This window comes from Pelodiscus sinensis, chromosome 3, assembly GCF_052426305.1.
Source record: "Pelodiscus sinensis isolate ZL-2025 chromosome 3, ASM5242630v1, whole genome shotgun sequence".
NCBI classification, from domain to species: domain Eukaryota; kingdom Metazoa; phylum Chordata; order Testudines; family Trionychidae; genus Pelodiscus; species Pelodiscus sinensis.
In genome coordinates, this window is record NC_143054.1 from 10,327,325 (window position 1) to 10,351,182 (window position 23,858).

General features: G+C 54.6%; 1 protein-coding gene across 1 annotated transcript; it reads right to left on the bottom strand.

The window, feature by feature from the left end:
• Positions 1-373: 373 nt before the first annotated feature.
• Positions 374-23,233, bottom strand: EFHC1 (EF-hand domain containing 1). Its single transcript, XM_075923331.2, has 11 exons — positions 23,093-23,233; positions 19,077-19,298; positions 16,463-16,750; positions 14,332-14,481; positions 13,343-13,535; positions 12,538-12,758; positions 9,057-9,197; positions 6,791-7,004; positions 5,724-5,871; positions 3,143-3,356; positions 374-2,133 (listed from the first exon to the last, which is right to left on the bottom strand). The coding sequence occupies exons 1-11, from the start codon at positions 23,153-23,155 to the stop codon at positions 2,062-2,064; spliced, it is 1,926 nt and encodes a 641-aa protein (XP_075779446.2). The 5' UTR covers positions 23,156-23,233; the 3' UTR covers positions 374-2,061.
• Between the last annotated feature and the right edge of the window lie 625 nt (positions 23,234-23,858).

The following is a 23,858-nucleotide window of genomic DNA, read 5'->3' on the forward strand; positions in this document are numbered from 1 at the left end:
AGTGTAGGATGGTCTCTCTCCAGAACTAGTCATGAAGTCTGTAAATGGGTTGTCTTCATTCCAGTGGACTGGTTACAGTTCTGTCTGGCTGTGGAGTAGTCCTGTCGATGGAATCTACAGCTAGAGCTGGCTTCTGTCTATAGCAGATGGTGCCTACAGTTGTCCGACTGCACAGCAATAATGGACTCTTTTTGAAACGTTTGAGTGCATAACATATGGCTTGAATTGGCCATCTTTATATTGACATTATAAACTGGGTCGCTCAGTCCCCCTAAGTTGTGTGTATACTTCTTGCCAGACAGAGGAAAGAACAAAAGACACAAAATTTGGGTGGGTGCATGTATCTGTCTTTTTCACCTGTTTAAATTCTGTGGACCAAACTTCAACAAAGAAACTCAAGGAAAATTCTGTTCTTCCATATTTATGCTTTAGTGCAAATGTTTTCTCTTCCTTTTTCATGTGTGGTTTTTTAAATTTGTTTTGGTTGGGAGGGAGGGGTTTGAGTTGGATTTTTTTTTTTTTTTTTTTTTGGATAACCATTTCAAACTTTTTCTCCCACATGTTTTTAGTCTTCCCTTATCGTTTAAAAACTAAACAATTTTGTATGGAATTTTTTTTTTTGTTAAACGGCTTTTGTGAACAAACTTTCAACAAAGATATTTTCTGAAATAACTAAATAAAAGGCATAGAATCATCGACGAGGTGTGTGTTTCCTCCATTCATTAGTCCCTCAGCCCTATGGGTTGCTATGTGAGCGCTCCCAAAGCATGTCGGGACAGACCCACCAGGTATGGCAGAAGTAGGTGCCATTTGCTCCTCTCCCATACACGACACATCTGCAGGTGGCTAGCTCTGTGCATAGCTTGGACCTCTTATGTGCTTTGGGCTCAGGCCGGGTATGGGGGAAGTGTTTCCTGCCCATCATGCTGAGGGAGCAAATGAGGACCGAAGGGCAATTCAACAATCCTATGGCTCGCGGCACCAGTGCCCTATGCGAAAGGCCGCTGACGTCCGTGGAAAGGCCGTTGTGATGCCAATGGGCTGGGAATCGGGCTGTAGTGGTGAGGAGGGCTGGAAGCAGGTTTTAGAGGCTGAGGAGGAACGGAGGGATCCCAGTGGTGGCCTGCTTGATGCTCGGAATAAGGAACATCACAGCTAGCCCCAGAAGGCGGCTGCCAAGGGCCTTTCAGCTGCTATCACGAAGTACACAGGAGCACAGAATGCTTTCTATTTAATCTAAAAGTAAGTAGTCCTGTGGCACCCCCGAGACTAACAAATAGAGAGAGAGAGAGAGAGTGTCATGAGCCTTCATGGGGAAAATCCACTTTGTCAGATGAGATGAGCAGAGTGGAGGAAAAAAAGGGGGACCCTCAGAATAAGAAAGGGGAGGGAAGGAAAAAAGCACCTGTCAATGGTAGTCCCGGTGCTAATGAGGCAAATTGAGCAGGCTGGAAGTGGCCTATACTCCGCTTTTGGTGTCAATGGGGTGTTAAATGTAAGGAAAGAAGGCTTTATAATATGTCATCCATTTAGTTGATCTGTCACTTGAGTCCTCAGCTTTTCAGGCCACTTGGTGTGTTCAGTTAAGGCAGGCACGCTGAGGTTGGGCGACTGCAGCAGCTTGCACAATGGGGTCCTGCTGCATGGCTAGGATTCTGCAGGTCCTTCTGCAGCAAAATAATAAACAAAAAAGGGGCCAAGTTGCTTTTGGCATCTCAGAACATGGAGTCCTCCTCTAACAGTCTGTAAGAAAGGCCTGGAGCGCTCACCCCAGCCAGACCACCCCTGCCCGCCTCAGAGCCCCGGAAGAGACAACCTGGAACTATGCAGATTCATTTCTTTAATACAAACGAAGCTTTGTCTACAGGCTCTGCTTGCAGACCCAGAGGTAGGGAAACTGAGCACCATGAGGCAGGAAGGGAAGCAGGGCAGAGATGAGGGGAACCTAGTGCTGAAGGGCCAAGCAGCACTCAGTGAAGAGAGAATCTAGAGGTACCACATTTGAATATCATTCAGCTGGGATGGCTGGGGCTGGTTTGGGTCTCCCCTTCCAGGGGCAGCTCAGCAGGAGAAAGCTCTGATGAAGTCCTGGTAACTGATCTTGTTCTCCCCATGTGAACACAGATTGATCAGCTGGAAAAGAAACAGCAATTTGAGAGAAGGAGAGATGCTACAGATACAGTCACGTTGCCCTAAAGTATCACTCCCATGAGCAGTTTTTGAAAGCCAGGGCAAAGTACCCTGTTCCTCCCTTGGGGGAATAACCCATCTCTAGGAGAGGAAAAGTGTCCCTTGTAATAAATACCCCTATTCACCAGGAGTAACCTGACCCATGAAGTTTCAACCCAGTTTCCTCTTCAGTCTAGCGGGAAGAAGCCAAATGCTCCCCACCCTTAGCCTACAGCATTTTAGGCTGAGGAAACCCAAGTCACCCTCTGTCTTCCACTGTGTTCTGTTTCTTCCCCTCACGCGCACAGTTCTTCGGCCTGTTTCCTGCCAGGCAGCCTGTCATCTCAGCTGGCTTCTGCTCAAAGCCCCATAGCTGTATTGCCTTGACCCTTACTAGCTAAGCTGATTAGCAGAGGCCTGAGGCAGAGATGGTGGAGATGCCTTGCAGGCTCGAGATGACTGCACCTTCTCAGCAATTCAGCTGGCTGACGGTATGCAAAGGCAATTGGTGAGAAGAAGCATGTCTGTGGTGCTCGTACCAACATGCCCCTGGAGGAAGGCTAGTTGCTTGGCTACCATTGCTACCTATATGGGACTAGCTTTCTACTTTGGGCTTCTATTTACTACACACTGGGGTGAAGTCATGGTCAGCTCAGAGTTTGAAAGAATTCCTCCCACCTCTTGCGAGTCCCACTGCCCGACTGCATGTGTGGGTCTCTTCTATGCCTCTGGGGCCCGGAGCAGGGATGCTATAGGAGATGGGGGAGGAGGTGGCACACTGTCTTGTTCATGGCATTGCCCGGACATGGGGCACTGCCAGTGCTTAGTCTTGGCTGTAAACGGACAGGGCCGATCCTTTGAAAGAGCTATGGCAGGCTAGAGAGAGCAGGGTTGTGAATAGAATTACGTGGCTCCCTGGTCCACGTTTTTGCTACAAGCCAAACTGTGCACGCTGACTGTGCGGCTTCCTGACCTTGTTCACCAGGGCGTTGTCGACTGGCAGGTTGAAGCGGTTGCAGAGGGCAAAGAACTCGGCCTTGTCGAGGTAGCCGGAGGCGTCCTTGTCGTGGTGAAGGAACGCCTCCCGCATGCTGCTGTTACTCAAGTAGTTATGGTGCTTCAGCTGCTCCTGAACCTGCTTCACTAGCTCCTCCAGCTTCTGCCTGCCCATCCCAGCGGCTGGCTGGCTGTGGAGGCAGGATGTGCAGGAGGAAATGACTGCATGCAGGAGTCACGCTTGCCACACCTGTGCTACTTCCTGCTCTCATTTGCCCCACCCATTAAAATGGCTGGTGGCCAGTTATACCCTGAGCTGGCCAGGCATTATTTCTGAATGTGTGCACCACAGGCTTCCAAAACACTCTCCTTCAAATAACCAGCTCTGCTGATTGGTGGCAGGTCATTGGGTGGGTGCTGCCTCTTGTCTCTGTCTCTCTTCCCCCCTTTTGTCTGTCTTGTCTATTTGGAATGGAAGCTCTTGAGAGCAGAGACTATCTTGTTCTGTGTGTTCAGGCCGTGCCAAGTGGCCCTCTTCTTAGTTGGCACCTCTATGCCAAGGATGGGGACCCTAAGGCCCAGGGGCCGCATCTGGCCTCTGGCTTGCCTGGATCCAGGCCCTGAGACTCAGCGCTTTCCCCCCCTCCCCACAGCACTGGGGAGCCCATGCTGGTGTTCCAGCCTTCCTTCCCCCACCACTCCACTGAAGCACACAAAATCTACTAGCCTGGCTCCCCTAGGCCCTGGTGTGCAGGAGGAGGGGAATGGCAGGAGTGTCTTTCTGCTTCTCATTCAGGGGCCACATCAGTGAGGTGGGTTTTTTTTTTCTTTTGCATCTCTCATGTGTGAGGCCCCTGACTGGTTTTTCTGTGAGTTAGCAGCCCCCAACCCAAAAAGAGTTCCCCACCCCTGCTCTATGCACTTAATGGCTGGAGCCCCAAACAGCTGGGGGTTGTGGCATGGTCTCCCAAGGGATGGGAGGGCAGCCCTGGTCTTGGGGAGGGAGGAAGTCTGGTCATAGAGCCTAGACAAAGCACTGAGAAAAGAGGGTAGGGGCCCATCTGTCGCAGACCAAGGCATGGCCCAAATGGCAGGAGAGCGATCACTCCGGCGTCTCTCGGCCACCATGCAACGGGAGGCCAGTGCTGGTACAATGCGCAGCCACTCTACCCGAGCGCTGCCGCCCTGCGCAGAAGGACTATTTACTGCTGCTGCACAGGGCCGAAGGGAAACCTTCGCTGTACCCTTCGGGGAAGAGCCAGCTCTCAAAGGGAGGCACCAGGTTCCTGGGCTGTGACAGCCCCAGCCCTGCATTTCTGGGCCCCTGGCGTGCACTGAATTCTCGGTGCCCCAAGGAGGGGTTCCCAGAGTGGAGCCATCAGCAAATCAGTCACAAGCCAGCAGGCACCAGAGTAACCGGCTAGAGTGAGGGAGGGCAAAAGCCTCTCGAGGGGCCAGATCCAGCCTGCGTGGCAATTCCAGGCCCCGCCCCCTCGCGTGTTGCCTGGGAGACAGAGATGCACGAGCCCTTTTAAGTGCTTCTATTTAAAGTGCCTTCCCCACATATTGCCTGGCAGCCGCGGAGAAGGTACACGCCCTTTAAATAGAAGCACTTAAAAGGGCTCGCATGGGCCGGCTCCCTGGCAATGCGCTAGCGGCACCGGGAGCTGCGAGCCCTTTTAACTGCTTTTGTTTAAAGGGCCCGTGCCTGCTGGGCAGCTACATTGCCTGGCAGTCATCTGGCAGGCGCAAGCCCTTTAAAGAGAAGCAATTGAAAGGACTCTCAGCTCCTGGCCCCATGCTAGCCCGTTGCCTGGGAGCCAGGGACTCTCAAACCCTTTCAATTGCTTCTATTTAAAGGCCTCAGGCCTTCCCCATGGCTCTCAGGCAACAGCCCTAGGGAAGGGGCAAGCCCTTTAAACAAAAGCAATTGAAAGGGCTCTAGCGTCCCAGCTACCAGGCAGTGGGCAGCGAGGCCTTGAAACAGCAGGAGGTGAAAGGGCTCACAGCTCCCATCCCCCGCTCATGTGATGCCTGGCAGCCACAGGGGAGGCATAACCCCTTTCAACTCCTGCTATTTATAGGTCCTGCCCCATCCACCCGAGGCTCCACCCCTTCTGCCTGAGGCCCTGCCCCTTGCGGGGCAGCCTGTGACCACTTCAAAAATGATTGCTCGCCCAGGGCTAGAGAGCGGTATCAGCGGTTAATGATGCTAAATGTGAGGGGTTCTCAATCTTTTTCTTCCTGAGACCCACCCCCAACATGATCTAGAAACTCCACAACCCTCCTGCGCCACAATAAAAACCAGAGTCGACATTAGGGGCTAGCAGTTGGGGTGGGGCCCCCAGCTTCAGCCTGCATGGCGCAGCTCTGCCTTTCAGCCCTAAACTCCAGTGAGTCTAATGCTGGCCCTGCTTGATGGCCCTCCTAAAACTTGTTTGTGGCTCGTGCTGCACCAGAACGCACCGCAATAGAGGAGCTTGTGCAAACAGAGAATAGCCATTTGACCGGCTAAATGGTGAATGATTTCCTATCCCGCCGGCTCCATTGAAACCTACCTCTCAGCGGCCTGCACTGCTGCTCGGCGAGGGGCAAAGTGATCCCGCAGGGACTGCAGCGTTGCCGCGGGGACACTCTCGGCATTGCTCTCCATGTAATTCAAGACGTATTCGTCCGCATCGGTGATGATAAACCTGTGGCCAAACACTGGGCAAGCGCCACCAACCCAAATGTTATGGCCGTGTGCGGGCAAGTCCCATCGCAGATACACAAGGTCCCTGCCCTGAGGAACTTGCAATGTCAGAGCCAAGAAGTTCATGCAGTTTTTTTATTGTCTGGGGGTAGGAAATGCTCTTCATGAATTCCATGGGCATTTTGTCTGTGTGAGAAGCCACTGAGGAAAGGACTCAGGGTTGGGCCCAGACTAATATACATGTAGTACTGTCTAGTTTTTAACTTGCTTCAGTATCAGGGTTGTTTTCCCCTGTGCATGAACCGGTGGCCCATCCTGCCGGATTTCATCTGGCCAGTGCTCCAGCATTAATCCTTAAAATGCTGGTGTGCCCCAGCCCATCAGCTACACAAACTACACAAATCTGAAGGAGAACAGAGTGCTCGCTCTCCGTGTATAATAGAAGCCAGGTCCCCAGCTAAAATGAGTGGAATGGCTCCATTTTACACAAAGGGCTGCATTTTACACTAGATCCAGAACTGGCCAATTGTACATGGAAGATATGTGCAATATCCATGGGCGGTGGGTGAAGCCCTGTCCCAGCCCCGCCCCTTCTGGCCAGGAGCTAAGCCAACCCCCACCCCCACAGCACCATGGAGAGGGAGGAGGGCCTGTGGTCCCAGTTTCCCCAGCCCCGGAGCACGGGGAGGGCAGGTGCTTGGGGGCAGCAACACTCTGCCCCAGTACGCCTCCAGCAGGCATTCTGGGGGCGGAGTGTGGGCGGAGCCAGGCTGGTGGTTTGGGAAGGCAACGCCTTCCCCTGCCTAGCATACCGGCCGCCCGTGGCAATATCTGTGCAAAAAAATAAGCCTCAGAGCTCTCACGTGTAGAACAAGGAGCCTGCACTAAAGAGGAGATGCTCTGGCAGCACCATCGAGCCTGGTCCCAACTTACCTTCAACCATAGCACCGATGGTGAGGTCTGCTGGCTCGTAGTAAACGGCGTTTTCCGTCGTGCTGCCTGGCTTGGGGACTTTGGTCTTTCCTAAGTATTTGCCTCCAATGATGCCTGAATTGCGGACCGGTGGTTCGTAGATGCTGATCATGTCGGTGGAGAGGAAATAGGAGAGGATGAACCGGCGCTTCCTTTCCTCTGGGTTTGGAGATTCCTAGGGGAGGGAAGGACCCGAGTGGGTCGTGTGGTTGGGAAACGTTGATTTGGATAAGTGACGCCAGCTGCTTTCCTTGACTGATCACGAATTACTCCTATCTGTTCCCCAGCACAGTGGTGGGCAACCTGTGGCCCGAGGGCCACATGGTGGTCCACTGGGGCTCCACCTGCAGCCTGCTGCCTCCCTGGCTGCCCCGCTTGTGCCTCACACACTGGGGCATCAGAGCCCCACATTTCTTATACCCCGCCCACAGCGCTTTAGGAGGAGCCATGAATCCCGATTTGTGCTCCATTCCTGCTGCCCCTCCCCCTCATTTCCCAGAGCTGGAATGCCACAAATCAGCTGTTGGCAACACTCCAGCTCTGGGCAGGAGAGGGAGGAGCAGGGAAGTGCAGGGCTCTGATGCCCCAGTGCGCGAGTGGCATGTGGGGATGGGGGAGACGTGGGGCTGCAGTTGGAACGCCAGTAGGCCACGGGCTGCTGGGGCCCACTGAGCTGAAGGAGGGCCACCCATGCAGCCCATGCATCTTTTGTGGTTGCCCATCCTGGTCCAAGCAGCTTTCATTTCTATATCTGTCTAAACCCCTACAGCACTTGGGCTGAACACCTGCCCAAATAAGGCCAGAGGAGAGACCAGCCTGCTGCACTGTAATAAAACCATGGACTGCGTTCAATATCCGGATATCAGTGGCTCATTAGCTTCCTCCCAACTCAAAGTACTGCTCGGCATGCCTAAAGGTGGAGAATCTCGTGCACAGCCCCCGAATCCACTCCGTACGTGTCTGTGCTCAGCACTCCAGGAGCAAAGCGGACCCTGGAGGAAGGTGATTCATCACACACAGATGGATTAGCGGTCAAATTAAAATCCATACCTCCGTAAGGTCTGGAAAGATTCCAGCTCCTAACCACAAGATACAACCCTCTAGGTTTACGTGCTTGGATTAAAATTAACTTTGATCTGAGCCCTAAGCTATGGCTGTTAGGAACAAATACAACAAAGGCGAGAGAACAGCCATAGCACGCTCGTTACAAGAGGGCTTCTCAACACACAGCCAGAGGGCCGCATGCGGCTCGTGGCCCATTTCTTTGTGGCCCGGGGTGTGGTTTGGGTTTACGCGGGGTTCAACATGTGGCTCACAGGTGGGAGCCAAAACAAAAAGTAGTTAAATTCCTGGACTATCATTGCTCATTAAAAGTGCTGTCATATGGGTGGAAATTGGGTAAATATTGCATTTTTATTAGTATCAGTAGAACTGACTTAAATGGGGCCTGCGTGTTGTGTAGTCTTGCCTTAATCTTTGTATTCATGCCTGTCAGTGTGAAAGAAGTGATTTGCATGTATATTTGGATGCCTATGCAACACACTTACGTTGTGGCCCTCGGCATGTGCTGTGAGTATCATTGTGGCTCCCGGGGCTTCCAAAGTTGAGTAGCCCTGCCTTAGAAGGTGGACGGCATCATCGTAAGAGCTACCACTGCCTTGCAGAGCCCAGGCACATGGCAGCTTGTGTGCAAAGAATGGAGATTCCAGCGGGGCTCCTCCCTCAGCTGTCCATCCTGCAAACTGCCTAGAGTTTGGTAGCGAAGTGTCCTGCTGGAACACACCACCGCTGGCTTGTAAAGCAGGGAGAGGGAGAGGGAGCAGTGTGCACAGGTGCCCTGGCCGGTGTTACTGGAAGATGATGAGGGACTAATGACCCTGGCATGGATGTGGGCAGGGTGAGGAGGGATGAACGAGTCTGGTTCAAGTGGCGATGCTGCTGGTGTGAGCATTGCTTCAACACCCACTGACGTCATTCCACTGATTTCAAAGGGGGAACGGAACAGGCTCTGGTCCTGCTTTAATTCTGCCTGACTCTCTCACTGCCAATCCGCAAGTCAATACTGGAACCCATCACAGGCCTGACGCAGAGGGCTGTTCTGCGGTTGCTGCTGCAGCTGACCATCGGCCAGCACTAGGGGGCAGCCATAGAGAATATGAGGATCCCCTAGCCCTTCCGATTATCAGAGTATAACCAGAGGGTGCTTGCTCAGGGACTGAGCTCTCACCAGGGTGACTTGATAGCGCAGCACCTTGTGGTCGTTCTCTAGCATCTTGAGATAGTTTTTCCTGGGGGGCTTGGGCAGCAGGGAGAAGCAGTTCTGCATGGAGTCGTCAAGGAAGCCGAAGCCGTTGTAGGGAGGAATGAACTGCACACAGAAGAGACAGGAAGCACAGGCGGTTACATCTACTGACAAGACGGGGGTCACGGCAACCATTCTCGGCAGCAAGAGTTGTGCCAAAGGCTGGACACCTTCCCCCAAGGCCGTGCCAGCTCTCCCAAAGCTGAGACGTACAGCCAGGCAGCAGGGGCCGAGTGCTCAGCTGCTGGCAGTGGGGCCAAGAGCCATGGCCGCAGGGCAAGGTGTGGGGGGAGGGGGCCAGATTCTCACCCCTGGAAGGGGTGGGGCCTCAGGCAGGCAGAAGGGGCGGGACCAGGGCAGCCAGCCCTCAGACGTCAGAGCCATACAGAATGACACTCCAGCAGCAATTCAAAAGGACCCTGGCCCCTTTGAATCTCCAGGCCCCAGGGGTAACTGCCCCTTTGCCCCCACCCCAATTGGCAGGCCTAGCTGCTGGAAATCAACAGGCCTCCCACAACTTCCATTACAGCAGCTGGCTCTACCTTTGGAAAAGTGGCTCTGGAAGAACAAGGCCAGAGTTCAAGACCAGGAGGAGAAGCAGGTCCCAGGGCTGCAGTGTGACCTCCTGTCTCCACTCAGTCCCCCTAGCCACAGCAACAACCAGCATTAGACCAAAGTATACTGGCCAGGCAGAGAATGGGAGGGGCTGAGATGTCCCAATCCCTGAAGGCCCCAGCAATGGCAGAGCATTGTGGGGCTTGAGGTTCATAAGAACAGCCATCCTGGGTCAGACCAAAGGTCCATCTAGCCCAGTATCCTGTCTGCCGACAGTGGCCAGCACCAGGTGCCCCAGAGAGGGTGGACCGATGACAATGATCAAGCGATTTGTCTCCTGCCATCCCTCGCCAGCCTCTGACAAACAGAGGCCAAAGACACCATTTTATCCCCTGGCTAATAGCCTTTTATAGACCTAACCTCCATGAAATTATCTAGCTTCTCTTTAAACTCTATTATAGTCCTAGCCTTCACAGCCTCCTCTGGCAAGGAGTTCCACAGGTTGACTACACGCTGTGTGAAGAATACCTTTATTAGTTTTAAACCTGCTACCCATTAATTTCATTTGGTGTCCTCTAGTTCTTCTATTATGGGAACTAATAAATAACTTTTCTTTATTCACCCTCTCCACACCACTCATGATTTTATAGACCTCTATCATATCCCCCCTCGGTCTCCTCTTTTCTAAACTGAAAAGTCCCAGTCACTTTAACCTCTCCTCATATGGGACCCGTTCCAAACCCCTAATCATTTTAGTTGCCCTTTTCTGAACCCTTTCCAAGGCCAAAATATCTTTTTTGTGGTGAGGAGACCACATCTGTACACAGTATTCAAGATGTGGGCGTACCATAGTTTTATAAAGGGGCAGTAAGATTTTCTGAGTCTTATTTTCTATCCCTTTCTTAATAATTCCTAGCATCCTACTTGCCTTTTTGACCGCCGCTGCACACTGCGTGGAAGTTTTCAGAGAACTGTCCACGATAACTCCAAGATCTCTTTCCTGATTTGTCGTAGCCAAATTAGCCCCCATCATACTGTACGTATAGTTGGGGTTATTTTTCCCGATGTGCATTACTTTACACTTATCCACATTAAATTTCATTTGCCATTTTGTTGCCCAATCACTCAGTTTGGTGAGATCTTCTTGGAGTCCCTCACAGTCTGCTTCTGTCTTGACTATCCTAAACAGTTTGGTATCATCTGCAACTTTACCACCTCACTGCTTACCCCTTTCTCCAGATCATTTATGAATAAGTTGAAAAGGATTGGTCCCAGGACTGACCCTTGGGGGACACCACTAGTTACCCCTCTCCATTCTGAAAATTTACCATTTATTCCTACCCTTTGTTTCCTGTCTTTTAACCAGTTCATTGTGACTGAATGTGCTCCAGCTAAAAGATGTTTGTTTTCCTAGTCCTGAGCCCTGCAAATTCAGCCTTGAGCTCGAGGATCAGTCTTCCCTTTCCAAGTATCAGGGCCAGGAGTTTTGCAGGCCTGGGGAAACCTGTGCAACCCTATTCTCAGCCAGGGGGTTGCCCAGCTGTAACTGATTGAAGCTAGCAAACCATTTCTGTTGACAATACAGATCCCGTGACTTAAGCTCCTAAATCACTTGGGCCCAGAGGGAATTAGGAGAGCAAAACACCTTTGAGGATCTGTGTATTAGGCATTTTGGAAAATGTCCCCTTTCCGAACTGCCACAAGAGTAGAGAACATTGCCAGACTGACCGACTTACCTATTCAACTTGGCTACCCTGCTGTGTGGTAGTAATCAAGCCATGCAGAATTTTTCTAGGTGAGCTATGACGTTAAGACTTTCCCCGTTGCTGGAATAGCATCCCAGAGAAAGTACTGACCTCTCTAGATCTGCCACAGTGGAACCATAATAACCCAGCTAACCCTGTGCTCCCCATGACTGGCCAATACTGAGCATTCCAGAAAAAGGCCCCATCTGCTATATTGTTCCTGCTCGTGTACAAGTCTACAGGGTATAAGTCTGCAATACTGTCTCCTAAACCCAGCTGCTCTGAAGCATGAGCGGTGAAAGCCCCTGTAATATTTAACCTCCTATAATCTTCTTGGTCCAAAGTCTGAGCTCTGTGTTCAGTTTTCATACAGTCTTTACTCGGGAATTTAGTAGGACTCTACTCCCATAGAGCCATGGAAATATAGGGCTAGAACGGACCTCAAATCCAAGCCCAGCACCTGAGACAGGACCAGGGAAACTCTAGACCCTCCCTGACCGTCATTTATCCAACCTGTTCTGAAAAACCTCCAGCAATGGCACCATGAGACTAACTGCTACTCTGTGAGTCCAGGCTGCAGAATTTGGCACCAAGTAAGGGCCTGTGGCAACTTATTCATATAAATATCTAATGAGGTTTATCGGTTTTTAAATCTCTGTGCTCAAAGCAAATTCCACAAATCCAATCAACACTGTGGAAAAGGCACAAGGTACTTTCCAGAGCATTAGCAGATGAATTTTACCGTCCAGAGACTGTGCCATTCAGCAATAGAATTCACCTCAGAAGTATCAGAGGGGTGAATATGCTCCTACACTTCAGTTAGTCTATAAGGTGCCACAGGACTCCTCGCCACCTCAGAAGTAGAAAGCTAGCCAGTACTTCACAGCTATATAGGCTAAGATTCACAGCCCTATTGCCCCTGGCTAACACGCTCTACTCTTTCCCTTCATCTGACTCACTTGAGCAACACCACAACAGTACGAGAAAGTATTTCTAAAAGGCTTATGGCAATGGCACCTAGGAGTCCAAAGGGTCTTGACCTTGTATAAGCTGATGGGTTTCTTTCACTCTCTCTCACCCTCACCCTGTGAATTTTCTCTCAGTACCTGTGGCACTTCCTCTGGTGGTGGTTTCCTTACATCCACCGACTGGAAGTCAGTGATGCCAAACTTCTCGTGGTAGAACTGTCGTGTGAACTCGTCACAGTCGTAGATAAAGAAGTTGCGCCCCAAGAGGGTGACGGGTTTGCCAACGGCGAAATCTCTGGCAGTGTACCACTCCAGCACCTCGTGATCGGAGACCTCCAGCACGCAGCGCGGGAAGGTTTCTGGGGAAGATCGGGGGTAGAGAAGGCAGTGCAGTGAGCTGGACAGTGGCTTTGATTGCTGCATGCAAAGCAAGGGACGAGAAAAACCCATCTGCACGTGAGAGGTATAAACAGTGTCAGGGGGCTAGTGGTGGAATGATGGAGAGGTGCCTCTTGTTGTGGCAAACCAGCAACAAAAGGTTACATGTTTTAAAACTCCTAGAGATTGTTTCTGTTGTCTGTGATGGAAAGAAATTCGAAACTCAAGAAAAGTTCCTGGGATAAATTCTCTAGTGGTTCCCAAACTTTTCGGCATCACGCCCCTTTTTGATTTTTTAGAAACCCTCATGCCCCCCCCCCCAGCAGCAAAACTTTTGAGCAAAAAAAAGGAGAGGGATTGCTGGGGAAGGGGTGGGTCACCTCGTGCCCCCCCTGGAATTTCTTCACGCCCCCCCCGGGGGCAGGCCCTCCAGTTTGGGAACCTATGTCTTGACTGTATATTTATAATATGATACAAGCACGTCTTGCACGCATCTGCCATCTATGCTCACACACACAATTCTTGCTAACAGAAAATGGCCGAACCCCAACACACAGACTCTTACTCATCTTGTCCACAAAGGCTTTGGGCAAGCGTTGGCGTCTGATCATTACTGGGAAAGGGTCTCTGCCGTCGTTGCGCTCGTGGATTTCCCGAACCTCCACTGTGTCGTCCGCCAGGTAGTAATGGATGATGAAAGACCGGTTCTCGCCAAACATGTTCTCCGTGTCGTCCCATATGGCGTAGAACCGAAGGACCTGCATGAGTTGCGGAGTCAAGCAAGGGCCAGAAACCCAACATAAAATGAAAATGTGCCCTGTCCGGATAAAGCTGATGCAATTTGGGGTTGGTGAATGCAGAAGGATCCCACCTGGAGCACAGGGGTGCCAGTTGGACTGTATTAAGCACTGGTGTGAGATACTTTGGAATCCTACACTCATTTCTGGGTCAGTGAGGCTTAGAGGGAGACAGTGCAGAGAAGAGAAGCAGAACTGATTCAGCAGCAGGAAGGTTTTGACTAACAGACCCACACAAGAATAGCTGAGCTAGGCAGCAGCTGAGGGGAGAGAAGACTCAAGTACAACAATCACAAACACTAAGGAGGGACAGGAATTAGGGTACTTCAGGGGACAGGAGGAGGAAGTAAATGATCAAAGGGAACATTGGGGAAAATGTCCTAACAGTGAGACATATCAGTCACCAACAGCAGTTCAGCCTGGTAACGAGGCTGGACCTGGAGCAAGGAGGATCTAGTGTGTGGGCTGAGCAGTTCTGAAGGAGGAGCTCAGAAGCAGCCAAGCCTGGGGAGAAGGGAAGAGCTGAACTTCACATTCTCTTCTTATCAATTTCATTGTTAACAAAGTCAAACCATAGGGAAGGGGATAAATTGGGGGTCTGCACAGTGTGGAGACTGCATTTGCAGAGCAGCCAGGGGAAGGTTCCTGCTCATGGGACCCATAGGCAATACATACAACCACTTTCCTGAACCATTCTGAATCACAGACATGCAGAGGGAACGACCCACCCAAGGCAAGGCACGTGCTCCCCTCTCACCTTCTTGTCAAAGGTCAGAAACTGTTTGAACTGGTCGAAGTCCGACGGTGTGACGTACATGCGAATGGGCATCTTCCGGAGCTCCGTGTATGAGTCAAAAATCATTTTCTCAGGAGGATTCAGTTCAATTCCTTGACTCTCCAGAAAGACCTAGGGAAGGTGTCTGGGCCATTAATGCTGTGATAGGATCTCAGGGTCAAGAGGCAAGGGAAGCTCTGGGCTGGGTTTGGCAAGGTGTTACCGGGGACTATAAGCTCACTGCTTGTAGTTGCACCTAGATGCTCTAGTCTTACTGTGCCAGGTGCTGTACAATAATCAGAGAATTAGCCACTTTAAGATCCAAAGGGATCATCATGATTTTATCATCATTCTCATTAATAAAGGTTCCATTGCCTCTGCATTTCCACAGCCCTTACTACAGGCCAGATGCCTGTCTTCCCTCGGGCAAACCTCCCATTGGCTCCACTTTTTGCCCAAGCAAAGACTGAAGAAGGACTTTGGGCCTTGTCCCTTTATGTGTCCATTACAAATCAAGCGGGCAAGTCTCTCTTTTTGGTAGAATTTGAGTTATCCCTGGAAAGTGCCAGCTCTGGAAAGCAGAGCCCTATTTCTAGACGCATGGCACTCAGCTGAGAGAGCCCCCGATGCCAATGGGACTGCTCGCTGGCCTGTCACCAAGATGTGGCCCAGAACACCTGCCGTTTGAGAAGCAGCAACACAAGCTGCTCCACTGGGGAACCGCCCCCTGCGTTGGAGAGACCTCTGCTAGGGCTTAGAGCAGTGGTTTTCAAACTAGGGATCGTGGCCCAGCACTGGGTGGTGGCATGTCAGGCACTGGGTCTCAGTGGTGCAGGGGGAGCGGGTGACCAGTGGGGATGCTAAGGGGTTGCTAAGGCCCTGCACCCCAGAAGCAGTCGGTAGCAGGCCTGGCTCCTAGGTGGGGGTGGGGGAGCGCACAGGGAACTAGTTCTGTACTCTCATTGGCCGGGAGCCTGCTGCTGGCTGCTTCTGGGGCACAGCATGGTCTGCGGTGCCAGGAGAGGCAGGAATCTGCCTTAGCTCCCCCACTGCACCATTGACCGGGAGCTGCTCGAGGCAGGCTCCTCCTGCTACAGTCCTGACCTCCCAAAGCCAGAGCCCCCTCCTACAGCCCAAAGCTCTCATCCTCAGTCCCTATACTCCAGTCAAATTATGTTGGGTTGCAAGCGACAACTATTTTCTTCAACTGGGTCATGAGAAAAAAAGTTTGAAAACCGCTGGCTTAGTAGGATGGGTCAGGCTGAATGGCTTTGAATCACTGGCCTTGAGGAGGCCCATTTGTACTAAATGTAGTAACAAATTTGAGATGCAGCCACTTTGAAATGGGAACTGGATGGCTTCGTCAACTCATTGAATATAAGCTTCCAAACAACCGTAGGCTGCGTCTAGACTGGCATGATTTTGCGCAAATATTTTTAATGGAAAAGTTTTTCCGTTAAAAGTATTTGCACAAGAGAGCGTCTACACTGGCATGTGCCTTTGCACAAAAGATTTGCTTTTGCGCAAAAGCATCCGTGCCAGTGTAGATGCTCTCTTGCGCAAGAAAGCTTTGATGGCCATTTTAGCCATCGGGCTTTTTTGCGCAAGAAATTAACTTGGCTGTCTACACTGGCCCTTTTGCACAAGAATACTTTGTGCAATACAAAGTCAGTGTTCTTGTGCAAATACTCACGGCCAGTGTAGACAGGCGGCGAGATTTTGCGCATGCTTTTGCGCAAAATCTTGCCAGTCTAGACGCACCCTTAGAGTGCTATCAGGGACTGGATTTACAGCCAGTGTAAACAGGCCAACTCCACTGACTTCAGTGGTCATTCAGTTCCAGTTTGCCCCAGCTCTGTCGCGTGTTCTCGATGTGTTGTTACAACCCTGGGGGGCAGAAGTATCAGAAATGGGCGTGAGGGGGTCAGGCATGACCACTACACCTTTCTCTTGGTCTTATGTGGCGAGGGGCCCAAGTACTGAAGAGACAGAATCCCTGATCTTACTCCTGTGCTGGAATTAGTGGGTTGGGAACAAAGCGGGGATTCTAGTTAGCCCATCACTAACTCCTGGATTCTCTTAGTTGGCTTAATTCTCTGCATCCCTGATGCACCTGTGTGAACGGGTCGCAGTCGACTATGCGGAAAGTCTTGCCGTAGATGGTGATGTTCATGCCCCGATTCAGGTCTTTCCAGTGGTAATGGTCCCCACGGTCGTTCTTGGGTATCCGCTGGCGTTTGATGAGCTTGCCCTGAGGAATACCAGAGTTCTCCACAATGGGCTCCATGACAGACATGCTGTCATCCTCCAAGTAGTAATAAATGCCCACGTGGCGGACCCGGAAATGCTCTTCTGTGGAGATGGGAACATCTTCCTGGAAATAGGCATCAAACTTCAACACCTGCAGTGATGGGACGGACCCCGGAAGGAGAGAAGTGACCGACATTAGCGACAGCATTAATCAAACGTCATGTTTGGCAACATGGATCCCTAAGAGTAGTACTTGTGATACCATTGAGGGCCCCAGAGGCTGACCGGGGTGGACTGCAAGAGCATCATGGGAGTTCTCGCTGTGGATGGCTTTTCTAGAGCCCAATATTTTGTACATTTCCCCCTATGTGATGCACCTGGAGACCAAGTGTAAATGGCTGGAATAAACGTAGCATCTTCCCCACCCCCAAATGAACTCCAAGGCTTTCACACTCATGGGCCCCATTTTGCAAGTTCCCCTTTGACTCAGTTTACACAAGCTTCTTTCATACACTCAGCCCCAGAGAGGCCATGTGGCTGCCAGCTCCCAATGGGAGAAGCCATTCTCACCTTCTCTGGCTCTGGCCTGAATGGATTTTAGAATCTGCCTCACTTGCCTGCAGTTGCAGCCAATGGTTGTTAGCTGGGCCATCCGCGGCTGCTCAGGAGGGATGACTAGCTGACTAGCAGGGCACCCCCAGCGAGGTATTTTGTTTCAACGGGCAGTGCATATAACAATGACTCCGCATGTGGATGTGCACACGGATGTTCCCTGCCTGAGGGGTGAAAGTAAGGCAGCGTGGTGCGCCCCGATCTACCGCTCCGGTCCAAGCCGGCGGGGGCACGTGGCTGCAGGAGGAGGTGGCTTGCTTCCAGCCGGGCTCCTATAGCTGCCATGCTAACAAGCAGGCAGGTGAAAGGGGCTGATTGGGGATGCGCCTCACACCAGTCTGGAACTGCCCAATTCCCTGCAGGGTGCTATTAGGAAGGGGGGGAGAAGCCCCCCCAATTCCTACTGGAAGTGTTTGTTGCTTCTTTCACTGCTAGGGAGCAAGAGGAAAGGACAGTGTCCCTGCCTTCTTCTCCCTCCTACCTGATGTAGGGAGGGGGCAGAGGACTAACTGACCTACCCCGTGTGCTTTCCTCTCACTCCCGGGCAGTGACAGAAGGAGAACAGCAAGCCACAAGCAGCGTGGGTAGGAACCAGGGGAGGGGGGCTTTAGCCCCAATCTTCCCTAAAGGGTGCCCTTTCCCCTCCTGATCCCACTGCACACAGCAACCCCCTGCCTTAAGCCCCTCTGCACTTCCAGCCCCCGCCTTGATTCCTGCTACGCCCACGCATTCCACCCCTCTTCCTGGAGCCCCTCCTCACCCCCCCATCCCTGACTCCTGCACTCCCACCTCTCATGCCCAGTGCCTCCTGCACTCCACCCCATACTTAATTTCTTTCAGGTACTGTCATGGTACAACAGTACCTGTAAGAAACTCAAGTTACTTTCACCCCCTGCCTCCATGAGACCCAGGGTTACGCATTTCCCCCCAAAGGGTGTGGAGTAGCCTCTGAGCTGGCCAGTTATGCTCTAGGGCAGGCATGTCCAAAGTCCGGCCCGCGGGCCAATTGCGGCCCGTGTTCCGATTTAATACGGCCCCCGCTTCCTCCCCCTCTCCTGGCTCTCCGGCGCTCTTTTGAACTGGCGCGCCCAGCGCGCCGCTTCCGGCCGCGCCACCGCCGCCGCCCATGGCCTCCGCGGTCCTAGAGCCTGCCCTGAAGGGCACGTCCGCAGCCCCGCTCCCCCGCTCGGCTGCGGGTTCGCCCTGGCCCCGGGCCGCCGTGAGACCGGCGTGCCCTGCGCTCTCCACCCGCCTCCGACCCGGCCCTCACGCATGTTCACTTCTTCAAATCTGGCCCTCTTTGAAAAAAGTTTGGACACCCCTGCTCTAGGGAGCATAGCTTCTGCATTTCCCCTTGTGCTTTAGGAGCTCAGAGTGGGATTGAAGCTTGCTGAGGCATGCTTCCTCTTGAGCTCTGCATGGGTGGGTGCAGCAAGTGCGTCAAAAACACAATCTGGCCCTGAGCTGACATGCTGAACAGGCAGGAGGATGCTGTGGTGATGAGCATAGTATAACCTCCAGCTGACAGCTCAGCACACAAGAGGTGCCTGCTTTGCACAGGCCCTTGCAGGACCCTGAGACGGTGGGACTTACAGGAAAATAATTATGACGTGAAGCAAGTAGAGTTCATCCAAGTTCTCTACTGCTGGAAATGTCCTTACGTAGAATGTTTTATAATGTTTATTTACTGTAATCCTCTTCCTGAGCAAAGAAAGGCTCTTTCAATCCAGCTGTCAGTTGCTGATGACTAAGGACTATGGCATCTGGAAAATACATTCTATGCTGTCTGGTCCCCAAACCTTGGAGTTCATGGCTCACAGCCCCGGGTTTGGCTAGCAACACTCCTGCAGTCAAGTTCTCTGTACCTTTTTGTCAAAAGCCACATGTGCTGGAATGAAGTCGGAAGGTGGGGCCTGCTTGGCTTGCCCGTAGGTCAGCGTGGGTCTCTTATTGGACAGTTCATCTAATTCAGCCTGCGACAGCTGGTTCACATAGAGTCGCTCCCTGCCTATCCCCACCGTTGGTAGCCGAGAATAGGCAAAGCCATTCCTGTAGCCCAGTGTCTGGGAGCGATGGAAAGCCGATTTCTAAGGAAAGCAATTTAACCATTAAAGTTTGGCACTGCTAGAGCTCGTGACACAAAGCAAAATCTCTCACTGAAAAGCAGCACCAGGCATCAAATATCCTAAAAATCACAAAGCCTTGTGCTGTAATCGCTTGTAACAGATGGTTTGGGAAGCAGGTCTGGATTGGAAATCAGATGAGTGAAGCTAGAATTCAGATCTGGCTCCGAAAGCCCCTTAATCTAAAGGAGAATCTCAGTTTGTTCTCAGCAATATAGAGTCTCTGACACACTGCTGAGAAGTTCTGCTTCCATGCCCCAGAAAGAGGTGGGAACCAGCACCTTACAATACTGGGAAAGAAAACTCCTTACCAGCCCCAAATCTGTGCTCAGTTTGTCTTGTGCGTGTGAACAAAGCTCCCAACAGTTAAACCTCTAAGTCTATTTATAGTCCCAAGGCACCGCTGACAATCCAAGCACTTGCCCATTTTTCCTTAAACCCAAATAGCCTGGCCTCTCCCAGCTCTGTGCAGGAAAGAGCAGCAGTGAAACGAGAGGGTTTATTTAAGGAAAGTTAATAGAAGGTTGCATCCTATAATCCCATCAAGGACTATTGAGGAAATCAGGTTCATTGCAAGACATTGAGTTTTGAAAGAGGTGTGGGAGTAACCAGTCAGTAGTACTGGGGTTATCAGGGGCACCAGTGAGTGTATCAAGACAGCATGGAGTCTACCCAGGGGAGCATGAGCTGCTTTCAGGACTGCTGGGCACCCAGGGCATGGGGGTATCCGACCAGTATATTGGAAAGGGAGCTGGGGGACACCACAGCCCAATAGGAGGGTGCTGGGTTCCCATGAAGGTAGCAAGGAGGCAGGGGGTCACCCACTGTTTTGGAGTATCAGGCCCCATAGGGCACAGAGGTACTTTCCCTGGAGCGATCAGGTTCTCATGGGAGGTATCAGGAGGGCATGGGGTTCCTGTCTCTCCTAGCATGGAGGGGAGGGTATGACAAGAGCATGGGGCTGTTGGTTCCAAGAGCACCAGCAAGGCTCGGGGATCACTGGTCTGGGGTATCGGCTGCCATAGGGTTCCAAAGGGAGTTTTATGAAGACATAGGGATCCCTCTGACAAGGGTTTCAGGTGCTATAGGGGCCTTCGGGGGGCAGAGGAGTCCCTGTTCTGGGGTATGGGCCTGAGTTTATTCAGCCCAGGGGTCTCCCTGTCTTGGGAAAAGAGTGATTGGGTTGGGTGTATCAGGGCACAGAGCTCTGCTGCTGGTGGGATTGGTTTGGAGACATCAGGTCCTGGGGGAAAGAGGCAAAAGCGGTCAGAGGCAATATCAGGCAGACACAGGGATTGGGTCCAGAGTATCAGTCCCAGTATATTGGGTCCCATGAAGAGGGAGGGCTATTGTCCTGGAGGTACTGGGAAGAGCACAGGGATATGGTACTAGGGGGTATCAGGCCAGGGATTTGGGGCCAGGGGCGGGGTGAGAAATCCTGGTCCTAGGGGGCATTGGGAGGGCACAGGGCTCGGGTCCAAGCGGTATCAGTTAGAGGCTCTGGGGTCCTACTTCAAGGGAGGTGGGGGGAGCTGGGAGGAATCAGTCCTGGGGGGAGGATTGGGTTCCTGGGAGGGGTGGGGTCAGATCCCAGAGAACATGCAGGGTAGCAGATCCCAAGGAAGGGGAATGATTGGGTCCCGGGGGGGGGGCGGAAAGGGGGATTGGAGCAGCAGGAAGGGGGGTCGGGTTGGGGGGGAAGGAAAGGGAGAAGGGAAATAGCCATGGGAGGAAGGGGATCAGGTCCCAGAAGGGGAGAAGGGGGATAGGAGTGGGATGAGGGGAGTCGGATCCTGGGGAAAGGGAGGGTCAAGCCCCGGGGGGGGGGCGGAGGGCGATTGTAGTGGCAGGGTGGCAGAGGGGGGCAGTCAGGTCCCAGGGGCGGAGAGGGGGAATCAGAGTGGCAGGAAGGGGGGCGGGAGAGAAGGTGAATTGGAGCAGGAGGAAGGGGTCATGGGGGGGGGGAAATTACAGCAGGAGGAAAGGGGTTGGGTCCCGGGGGAGGGGAGAAGGGGGATCGGAGCGGCAGCAAGGGGGTCAGGTCGGGGGGGGGGAGAAGGGGGATTGGAGCGGCAGGATGGGTCCTGGGAGGGGAGCGGTCGGGTGCCAGGGTGGGAGAAGGAGGAGCGGCAGGAGAGGGGTCGGGTCCCGGGGAGAGGGGGAGAGGGGGAGAAGGGGGATCGGGGCGGGGGGAGGAGGGCCGGGCCCCAGAGAGGGGGGGATTGAGCCCTGGGGGGGGAGAGAAGGGGGATCGGGGCGGGGGGAGGAGGGCTGGGCCCCAGAGAGGGGGGGATTGAGCCCTGGGGGGGGGGGGGGGGGGGGGAGAGAAGGGGGATCAGGGCGGGGGGAGGAGGGCTGGGCCCCAGAGAGGGGGGGATTGAGCCCTGGGGGGGGAGAGAAGGGGGATCGGGGCGGGGGGAGGAGGGCTGGGCCCCAGAGAGGGGGGGATTGAGCCCTGGGGGGGGAGAGAAGGGGGATCGGGGCGGGGGGAGGAGGGCTGGGCCCCAGAGAGGGGGGGATTGAGGGGGGGGGGGAGAGAAGGGGGATCGGGGCGGGGGGAGGAGGGCCGGGCCCCAGAGAGGGGGGGATTGAGGGGGGGGGGGGAGAGAAGGGGGATCGGGGCGGGGGGAGGAGGGCTGGGCCCCAGAGAGGGGGGGATTGAGCCCGGGGGGGGAGAGAAGGGGGATCGGGGCGGGGGGAGGAGGGCTGGGCCCCAGAGAGGGGGGGATTGAGCCCTGGGGGGGGGAGAGAAGGGGGATCGGGGCGGGGGGGGAGGGCTGGGCCCCAGAGAGGGGGGGATTGAGCCCTGGGGGGGGGGAGAGAAGGGGGATCGGGGCGGGGGGAGGAGGGCTGGGCCCCAGAGAGGGGGGGATTGAGCCCTGGGGGGGGGGAGAGAAGGGGGATCGGGGCGGGGGGAGGAGGGCTGGGCCCCAGAGAGGGGGGGTTGAGCCCTGGGGGGGGGGAGAGAAGGGGGATCGGGGCGGGGGGAGGAGGGCTGGGCCCCAGAGAGGGGGGGATTGAGCCCTGGGGGGGGGGAGAGGGGCGGGGGGGGAAGGGGGGGGGATCGGGGCGGGGGGGGGGAGGAGGGCTGGGCCCCAGAGAGGGGGGTTGAGCCCTGGGGGGGGGAGGGGGAGAAGGGGGAGAGAGGGGGGGTCGGGGCGGGGGGGGGGAGGAGGGCTGGGCCCCAGAGAGGGGGGGATTGAGCCCTGGGGGGGGGGAGAGAAGGGGGATCGGGGCGGGGGGAGGAGGGCTGGGCCCCAGAGAGGGGGGGGGGGGGGGGAGCCCTGGGGGGGGGGGAGAGGGGGGGGAGGAGGGGGATCGGGGCGGGGGGAGGAGGGCTGGGCCCCAGAGAGGGGGGGATGGGGGGGGGAGAGAAGGGGGATGGGGCGGGGGGAGGAGGGCCCGGGGGGGGGAGAAGGGGGGAGGGGGGCGGGGGGGGGGGGAGGGCGGGGCGGGGGGAGGAGGGCTGGGCCCCAGAGAGGGGGGGATTGAGCCCGGGGGGGGAGGGGGGGAGGGGGGGGGGGGGGAGGGGGGCTGGGGGGCCCAGGGGGGGAGGGGGGGAGGGGGGGCGGGGGGGGGATTGAGCCCGGGGGGGAGAAGGGGGGGAGCGGGGCGGGGGGAGGAGGGTCGGGCCCCAGAGAGGGGGGGGTTGAGCCCTTGGGCGGGGAGAGGGGGACCGGGCCCCAGAGAGGGGGGTTGAGAAGGGGGATCGGGGCGGGGGGGAGGGCCCGGGAACACCCCGGGGGGGGGGCGCTCACCGTGGGGTCGCTGAAGGCGGCGCCGGGCAGCAGGGGCAGCCCCTGGACGGGCCGGGCGCTCATGGCCAGGCGGCTCCTCCGGTCCCCAGCGTGCCCCGGCGCTAGGCAACGCCGTCTCCCTGGCAACCGTAAACATTCCAGGGGAGAGGTGCGAGGGATGCGCCGCCTCGGGGCATGCGCGGGCGGCCGAGGGGCTAGGCCGGGGGGGGGGCACCTGGGCAGCTCCCTCTTGCCACCGTGCAGCGCAGCCAGCACCAAGCCCCTGCCCCACTGTCCCTGCGCTGGGGCCCTTTCCAATCACTGGGGCGGAGGTCACCCTCCCCCCCCAGGCTGGCCAGCTGCTCTGTCCTGTTGTCACCCCCCTCCAGGAGCCCATCCGTCGCCCATGATCATTGGGGTTTCCTGAAAGCTGCAGCTCCTGCAGTGGAGGGGACAGATGAGAGTTCATTGTTAAAGAAAGAGCAGCTTCTAGCCCCCTGTGGCTAGGGGACAGCTTCAAACAGTGGCCCCAGTGCATCCTAACTCAAGACCCTCTCTCACCCCAGACTGCACCCCCTACTCAGTTCTCCCACCTGTGGAGGGAAGGTTAGACTTTATCAGGGTCCAGAGGTGCGGCGAGGCGGGGGCTAGCTCAGGCTGTAAATTGTGGTATGCATGTGGGATGGGGGCCCATGCTACAAGTTTGTACTGGGCCTAAAAATTTTATGCTAGGGCCCTGCTGGGGTGGGGCCATTGCCAGGTTGGGAGCCAGGGCCCAAGGCCAGGG